The sequence below is a fragment of the Odontomachus brunneus genome, unplaced genomic scaffold (assembly GCF_010583005.1).
Source record: "Odontomachus brunneus isolate Ranch 3 - 2012 unplaced genomic scaffold, Obru_v1 Obru_scaffold_005, whole genome shotgun sequence".
NCBI classification, from domain to species: domain Eukaryota; kingdom Metazoa; phylum Arthropoda; class Insecta; order Hymenoptera; family Formicidae; genus Odontomachus; species Odontomachus brunneus.
In genome coordinates, this window is record NW_022639455.1 from 2,942,375 (window position 1) to 2,950,953 (window position 8,579).

Sequence of the window (8,579 nt, forward strand, 5' to 3'; positions counted from 1 at the left end):
GAGAATCAGTACCAAGATTCTATGAAGATCGCTCGAGCTTTGAACTCGAGATATTAAAATGCGGTAAGACGAGTACATTGATTTACCTGATATATCTTCGAGCTCGGTCATGCGTTCTTTATCAATTAATGGTGGTAGCCTCTTGGAGAAGAAATCTTTTAATGCTGTGGCGACAGCATTCACGGGAATATCCAAAGAATGTATGTCAACATTACCATCTGTATGTTGCAAAAGGGAGAAAGAATAGATCAACATTATCCGTTACGACCAGATGTTAGAATGATTTATGTTTCGGGAAGGAAGCACACGACGACGTGATCAAGACGGATTTCAATCAACAGTATACCTTCTTCGAACTTTTGGAAAAGCAGCTCCACATGTGCGCGATTACCAGGCACCCTGTATATCCCCTCCGAATCCAGTCCCTCGTCCTCGATAAATCGCACGCACTTCTCGAGGAACAAAGGTATCCGATTCGTTTCGCTCTGTGCGAAATCCTCGATCAACGGCAGCTGCGACTGACTGGAGATCGGTGTGCCGCCCGGGCCTTTGGTCTGTTTAATCTTTTCCTGCTTCTTCTTTTCCCTCTCCTTCTCCTTCTCTGCGTGCTTCTTAAGCTTCTCCTCCTTCTGCCTTCTCTTCTCCAACTTTTCGTCCTCCTTCGCCTTCTGCTTATCCTTCTTCCTGGTCAACTTATCCCCGTCCTTCGACTTGTTCAATATACCGAACTGAAACAAGCAGCAATGAGATAATTCCGCGCGCGTTACCGTAATTCGCCAACTTTTATCAGAGTACACGCTCAGTAACTTACACTGGGCGAATTGATTTCTCGCGGTGAGGAAACATCCAGACTCGACTCATCATCTGGAATGCCAAACGTATTTTCACACCTCTGCTTGGCTAGAAAGAACCACAAGTTTCATGCAGGTTAGCGCAAGCGTGGACTGCAACTCAACGGGAAAACTTACTGACAAGCATCGCGCTTCACAGAAATAAGAGCGGTTATTACTGAAGAAGCATAAGAAGTGATTTCAGCTAAACGTAAGTAACGTTAAGTAATATACTTTAATCAACTGTACATGCGATTATTGCCGAATTAGCGTATTAAACTTTTCAGATGCATATATTTCATTAATTATATATCAATCATAGAGTTATCGTCATACATATTATATACCGAGATACATATTAATAAATGCTTCTGACAAATCGAGAACCAACTGTCATCTGTTACTTACAAGAAGCGCTGAACATCTCTTGTGTCATGTGTTTCACATTGAAAGGGTGTTGCAGGTGCTGTTGCTGCAACGAGTTCCCGGAGAATCTTTTCCGCAAACTAACCGCCGCATATTTATATTGTTTCGATCTGGACCTCGAAGTGTGCTCCGGATCACTCGAGTCGGAACTGTCAGGCGTTTCGCTGGACACTGAAGAGACAAGTACGTCGTTACTGAATCGCTATCCACAGCTTACGCAAAATTGTACGCAAACAACGAGAGACGGATACAAAAGCAGATATAAAAAAAAATTCGTACCTCTATCCGCTGGATCGACGCGCCAGTTCTTGTCCTCCTTCATGTTGTAGTTCAAACCGACTATACCGTCCCCGCTTCCCATGCTGGCCAGTGACGGCACCTTGGGTGTCGCGACCGGTATCGCGGTGCGTTTCTTGCGTATTCTTTTGTGCGACGAAGGTTTCTTGTTCGCTTTGCCCAATACGTCAGTTACCCTCGGTCTCTCCAAGGAACTCCACTCCGAGTCGGAGTCGCTGTACGCTGCTCGCAGATAGTCATCATGAGTAATCACATATCAGTAATTTTTGCATATCAGTAACGATCCTGTACCTTAGAAAAGAAAAAGTCGATGTCCTTTTATAGACACTAAAAATCTCAAGATTTTTAATTCTTCTTTTCTTCCAAGATACAGAATTATATGTCGCACACATAATTATATACCATATGACAATAACTACATCGGTAAGACTTTGTTATAGTAATAAATTAAAGAAAAAGAGATAATCTTACATGGTTGTCCTTTTTCACGTCGATGACGCAGCTTGGACTTGTTATTGCCGATGGAATCTTGCACCAAGGCGTACATGTAATCGCCGTCGTACGCGGAGTACATGCTCGGAACAACGTCCTTCACCTGCGCGTACTCGGAGCCGAGATCGACTAATTCCGGTGTGGCGAGAGGAGCATGACCCATCGTGGTCAGTTTTGGGCCGTGTTCGTCTTTCTCGCCTATCGTCATCCTAGCTATCGCGTCTGTTACATTTGAAAAGTCTTTCAGATTGATCTTTCCGGGCTGTTTCAAAGTCTGACTATTCCCTTTCGGTCGTGGCTTAGCCTGGGAAATATGTCGTCGACCTGTCGTAAAGGCTCTGTGTGAGTAACTGTTGGTAACTCCATCTTGGTGCATAAATGTGTCCTTTACCCAACCTGTTACGTAGGAGAAAGAGAGGCAGAAAGGGAGAAAAATGAGAATTCACAGCTCGATATATCTTAAGCTACCTAATGCTGTACTTCGTGCAAGTTTTATTGTGCAAACTCACCGGATAGCTTGCTCGTAATGTCCTCGTTCTTCATCAGATCTCTCTCCCGTTCCTCGCGATAGAAGTCGACCTGACTGTAAATATCGCTATCGTCGCTCGGCGTGGCTCGGTGATCGGCGAACTGCTCGGTGAGACCGGTGTCTCCAAGATCGCCGTCTGGCGTCAACTGCTCGTACGACTCGGAGCCGCTTCTGAAAGTTACAGACATACTGCTTCACGTTAGACTTTTGAGCCACAGAGTAAGGTAGTCGCGTATTACGTAAGTCCGTTCGCTCCGTTATCACGAAGCCACGTCTAGAATAGTTACCCGTCATCCGGCGTCTGAAGATGATAGCTTTCGTGTCGCGGCGGTGGCATTGGGTGCAGGGCCGAGTACTCCAAAGTTCCTTCTCCGCTGTCGTTCAGATTCCCCGGCTCTTCCATATTGAACGCCTGCTCGATCTCTGGTTTCTTCTCCCACACCTCTTTGAAGAAAGGCGTGTAAAACGCGGCTGTGTGAAGAAAAATAATTACAAAAAAGGAAAAGAAATACAATCAAAAATAATTAAAATGCAATCAAGAAAAATATTGGACTAAGCAATTTCAGATCTTCTTCAGATAAAATGAGAGGACTGCGTTTTTATATCGTTATAATTTTATGAAACAACGTACTTTTTTCATCTATTATCTGCCATCTCTTTTGCATATATTGTTTCATAAAATATTAACGAAATAAAAATTATTAGATCTTATCTAAAAAATCTAAAATTACTTATTATATTATCCAATAATTAATTAAAATAACGTGATCCGACTGAACGTCACAATTTGATCTCGATATCTTACTTTTTTGTTGACAGCTAGACGCAGATGTCATGAAATGCGCCTGCAATCTGTCCGCGGTGGCATTCCCCTCTGTGATGAGTAAATGACTCAAGTCGTTACTGAAGAACGCGTTCGCACCGCCGGTGTCGGTCACAGCCATTATTTGTATCGGCAGGTTTGGTATGTTCATGGAAAAGGCGCTGGAACAAAGACGCGGGACGACCAAGTAGAACGTAGTTACATCTCAAGTTCAAGGTTCGCGGAACAAGTTAACGATACGTACTTTAGAGTTGCGAGCGATGCTTTCCGCTTCGTGGAATAGACGAGTATGAAGCCGTGCACCAGCTCGTCTCTGAACGCGTTAGCCCCGTGAAAACTCGAAATAATGACCTCGACCCGACGTTTGGATTCTCCCAGGAATGTTTCCAACACTATAGACCGGTCTCCGCTGAGAAAGCAACACTGATGGCTAAGCAAGGGACCGAGGACGTTCTCTACCGAGTATGGATCGCCGCAGAACATGCACATTATTATCCTGAAATCAAGCGCAACGTAAAAAATATGAGCGATTGATTAATCATTTAATCGCGAGCGACTCGTCAACGATACTCTACCTAATATCAGGCTCCAAGCACTCGATGACGCTTTGATATATATTTAAAAAACCAGCTCTGTGATTTATGGACTGTATGAGTTGCTGCAAAGCATCCTTCACCAGCGGAGTCGGGAACCTCTTGTCCTGTTCCAGATCGTCTATGCAGACATCGATGAACGGACACTGCAGGCTGTGCACGAAATTAACGCAGTAATTAGCACACTTTGCAAATTTTCCAACTTATAATTAATAGGAATGCACAATCACCTGTCAGCGAGATTCTGTCCCTCCTCTTTGAGCCTCATGGCTTCCATCTCGTCGATACTGGACTCTGGCACGAACATTATTACAATCGGCAATCCTTGGAAAGGTAGCCTATCCTCCTGCTCTAAATTCGACAATAGAGTTTTCTCTAAAGAGGATCGAATGTACTCAAACGAATCCTCATTCGCGTAGATACAAAAGGATCCTGGAGCAAAAAAAAGACGCACGTTAGACGGTCCTTCCGGAGAAGCATGAAGCTCCGCCGTTTGCGCGATAAAATATTTACCGTGCGGCATGAAGTCGGAGGTAGTGAAGGAGTTGTGCGGCAGTCCGACGTCACCGTCTATGATTCGATAACCGAGAGTGTACAATTGGCAGTCAATCTCCACCTCGTCGTCCTCGGTCTGCGCCCTTATCTCACGGGCGAATTCCTCGCTCAGTTTGTTACTCCCGAGTATGACTAAATTCAACTGATTGTTATCCGACGTTAACTGCCACTGACTACTGTGATTCCATGAGGAAGGTCTGTTAGAACGTTTCCAGATTTGCGTTATGAAGTAAGTTCGACCGTTCTTTAATATTGTTTAGCGCGGCGACGCCGCTTTTACCTGTGTGCCTTCGTGCCGAGTATCCTCTCTATGAGCGCGTCCATGCAATTCGGATAAGCCGGGCAATGCTCTCTTATGGGACAATGCACAAATCCCAAATGTTGAAACAGCATTAGCTTTCTATCCTGATCTAATCTATCTAACGCTTTGTATCTGCGGAAACGGCGATTAAATCGATCATATTGCTGTCGTGAGAACATGCTTGAGATATTGCGAAGTTGTATCTTGAAAGTATAACACGGCGCAACTCACGTACCTAAAATCATCCAATAACGCGTCCGTGATTTCTTTTATGTCGTCTTGCGTAATGGTACCGGACGGGGCTATGCTTTTGAAGTGATAAAATAAATCGGCGTGTTCCAACAGTAATTCCTGCAAACGAGAACACACGACACGATGTGACTCTGCGCGCTACTTGTATCTCTTATTTGCAACGCTGCAACAAAGTGGTCGTTACTACCACGAGGAGCTTACCTGAAAATTATGCTTCGCCTTCTCGATAATCTCCTTTTGATGCTGGTCGTAAATCTCTTGGCAATCGTGATGAGAGAGCTCCTCGAAGCATTCTCTGCCCATAAACAAAACTCTAACCTCGGACAGATGTTTCCCAGGCGTAACGTAACCAGTTTCCTCCAACAATTGCTTGAATTGCTTCTTCCACCTGACGGAAATCAATTACTGTTAACTGCAGTGCGAGGGACGAGACTTGTCGAGTAATTTTCATTGAAAAGCAACACTCGAAAATTCGATCTCGGATAAATACAATAGTCTGACGTTTGATCGTTACGAAAGTCAGTTACGTGTTAACAATTAGTGCACTTTTTGCGCGGCAATGCAGTGTCATGACGAAAGTGTCTCGTCGGATCCTAATTCCACCGGAAATCGTCTCATAATTCATGCAACGCGTGTGAATAGATTTCTTATAAGCCGCTGGCAAATATTGACCGATCGCAGACACCTCGAATCTACTATTTTTACATGACACGTAAGCATACACCGTTACGCAAATGTTTGCACAGCAAACATCGCGACACACGAGTGTCATATGTTCATTCCAACTGACAAAGAGGGTATTCCAGATGTCCCTTTCAGATTTCAATAAAACTTGGTGGGTTTTGTAAAGCAGGTAAAAATATTCGATGTATATCTTTTTTTATCGGCAACCAAGCATGTTTAAAGGGTGAAACAAACCCTTGGAAACTGGCGAAATTTTTTTATAACTTTTGAACTAAGTATGATAACGTAATTTCGTAAATTCACAAAATGTACAGAATTTCGAAAGCTATCCATTAATATAAACATTAATTTTTTGCATAAAAGAATATGATTTTACCGATTTTCAAAGGCTAATTTCACCCCTTAAATATGTTTAGTTGTCGAAAAATACGTTTCGAATATAAAATTTTGACGCTCTTTACAAAACCCACCAAGTTTCATTAAGATCAGAGAAAAGGACACTTGGGATATCTCCTTGTAAGATGTACTTGCGGCCTTACTTATAGTAGATAACGAAAGCAAGTGGAAAAGAAAAAAAAAGACACAAGTGTGATTACCTTTTCGGAAGTCTGCACAAAGCACCACCCAGAATGAAGCAAAGCATTAGTATATCGCATATGAAAGTATTATCTTCTAATATGTCAAATGAAACGATACACGAACTTTCTGCTAGATCAGTTATCAGATCTATCACAGCTCTATAAGAGAAAGATGTACGAACTTGGATTCTACGATATTTGTCGAAGCGATACGAAGACGGTTACACCGTCGTCGCACGCGCCCCGTCGGGTCACTTACTCCAGTCGCCGTTGCTCCTGCTGCAGAGCGTTGATGTGATTCTTGAACACGGTCTCCGCCTCGGGAGTCTCCAGCACGTCGTACGGGATCTTCGTGCCGTTGCTCTCACCGAAGTCGCAGTCGATCCACGGGATATCCTCGGGGCACTCGAAGAAGTACTGGTGGAAGTCGGGGTGCTCCTTGATGTATTGCTGCACCGCCGACCATTCTCTGCGGAACAACGTTAGTAAAACGTTCAGCCGTGATTTCGCGAGGAGGGAAGTAGTCGCGACGAACTCGACCGCTTACTCGTTAATCAAATTCGTTATGTCGGGACAGATCTCGTGAAGGATATCCGGCAGCATGTCCAGGTAACCTTGGATCTTCTTCGCCACCTGCTCGTCCTTCAGCTTCTTGATGTGTCTTCTGAAGAGCCGCTGCGTCGCCTCGATGCCGAACAGCTCGACGAACGTGGAGAACTCCTTGTGCTGGGCGAGTTTCTTCGAAGCTTGCGACCACAAGGCGCGATAGTCGGTCACGTGCACCCGGATCAGTCTCTGCAGGGACTCCGTGGAGGCGTCCAGTAGCTCCTTTCTGGCTCTGGCGGCCTCGGCGAACGGTATCACCTTGCTGCGCATCTTGGTCTTGTCGATCAGCTGCGCGACGATCATAAACGCCAGGTCGATGTTGATGTTCTCGTGCGCCGAGGTCTCGACGATCAGGATCGAGCCTTTGTATTCTTTGCGCATTATCAGCTTCTCGGCCTCCTTTACGAACTGCTCGTTCGCGTCGTCGTTCTTCGTCGTCACCAGCACGATCGGCTTCTTCGTCTTCATCAGGTTGTTGAGAACGTTCGCCACGATCTCGACCTGCTTCTCGATCAATCTGTTCGGCACGAGGCTCACGTCGAACACGCAGAGGAAGCCGTCGATATTCAGCTTGCCGTCCGGCAGAACCTTTTGCTCGTACTCTTTCTCTATGCCTAGCTGATTCTTGCAGATATACATGAGCTTCTCCGCGCTCGTGATCTTCGTGGCGGCACACCTCTTGGCGTACGGCTCCATCTTGCCGCCCTTGAACGGCTGAAACGACGCGTCGTCTATGAACTCCGTGTGCTCGATCACTTGGAACTGAAACTCCGTCCCGTCCTCCGCGGCCTTCGTCACCTCGCCCCAATACAGGAAGTGATCGTTGTTCACCACGCGTCCACTGAAATCGGACTGCAGGAGAGAGAAGACATTTCGAAAATTGTCAACAACTGAAGCAACGGGCGAAGATTAAGAGATACAATAAACCCTAAATATGGGTTTCTAATCAAAAAGTTACGTAAACGTAAAACATGGGAATATTTTATCCCCTGGTACTATCTTTTTATATTCGCTCATAATTTCTGTAAAAACGATCAAAATTCGATATTTTTTTTTCGTAATCAGCTTAGAAAACATGGAGGAATATAAATCTATTAATGCTTCCGCGATTCAATGGAGTTAAAGAAAGTTATAAGCACGGTGAATCTCATCCATGATCAGGATTCTAGGGTGAAAGTGTGACACGCGAAAATATCGAAAAATATCTAATTAAAGCGATGCTCGCGACGAGAAGACACTTCGAAGATGACAATTGAAGCAACGCGCGAGGAAACATTTCGCAAGCGAAAACGAACCGGTCGTGCGACTCGAGGAATGCCTCTTACCTGCGACAACACCGAGATGTGTTCCACGTTGTAGTCGTCGCTCAAGGAGCGCATGAAGCGATTGCACAGGCACGACTTGCCGACGCCGACCTGGCCCTTGTCCTTCTCCGTGCCGGACAGTCCGACCACCGCGACGTTGATGTTCTTCGCGTTATCGCTCTTCCTCGCCATTTTTAGCACGCTGTGATATGTCGCCGAGTCGACAAATTGTCAAGACTAATCTTCTCCTCTCTCTCTCTCTCTCTCTCTCTCTCTCTCTCTCTCTCTCTCTCTCTCTCTCTCTCTCTC

The 8,579-nt window shown here is 45.2% G+C and overlaps 1 protein-coding gene across 9 annotated transcripts in view; it reads right to left on the reverse strand.

Moving 5' to 3' along the window:
- LOC116849297 (rho GTPase-activating protein 190) overlaps positions 1-8,579 on the reverse strand; it is a 19,343-nt gene that overhangs the window by 5,837 nt on the left and 4,927 nt on the right. For 6 of the 9 annotated variants that reach the window (XM_032826291.1, XM_032826299.1, XM_032826309.1 and 3 more), the window contains 20 exons: positions 8,292-8,577; positions 6,908-7,818; positions 6,620-6,829; positions 6,379-6,390; positions 5,300-5,486; positions 5,082-5,197; positions 4,826-4,978; positions 4,504-4,742; positions 4,221-4,422; positions 3,973-4,143; positions 3,642-3,893; positions 3,380-3,558; positions 2,862-3,045; positions 2,555-2,763; positions 2,025-2,441; positions 1,536-1,775; positions 1,239-1,427; positions 812-900; positions 347-728; positions 87-218 (listed from right to left, as the gene is read on the reverse strand). In XM_032826291.1, coding sequence (XP_032682182.1) covers positions 87-218; positions 347-728; positions 812-900; positions 1,239-1,427; positions 1,536-1,775; positions 2,025-2,441; positions 2,555-2,763; positions 2,862-3,045; positions 3,380-3,558; positions 3,642-3,893; positions 3,973-4,143; positions 4,221-4,422; positions 4,504-4,742; positions 4,826-4,978; positions 5,082-5,197; positions 5,300-5,486; positions 6,379-6,390; positions 6,620-6,829; positions 6,908-7,818; positions 8,292-8,462 — 4,645 coding nt within the window. In that variant the 5' untranslated portion in view covers positions 8,463-8,577. Of the gene's footprint in view, positions 1-86; positions 219-346; positions 729-811; positions 901-1,238; positions 1,428-1,535; positions 1,776-2,024; positions 2,442-2,554; positions 2,764-2,861; positions 3,046-3,379; positions 3,559-3,641; positions 3,894-3,972; positions 4,144-4,220; positions 4,423-4,503; positions 4,743-4,825; positions 4,979-5,081; positions 5,198-5,299; positions 5,487-6,378; positions 6,391-6,619; positions 6,830-6,907; positions 7,819-8,291; positions 8,578-8,579 lie in introns of those variants that run through there. The other 3 variants (XM_032826348.1, XM_032826357.1, XM_032826365.1) reach the window with 3 other exon arrangements.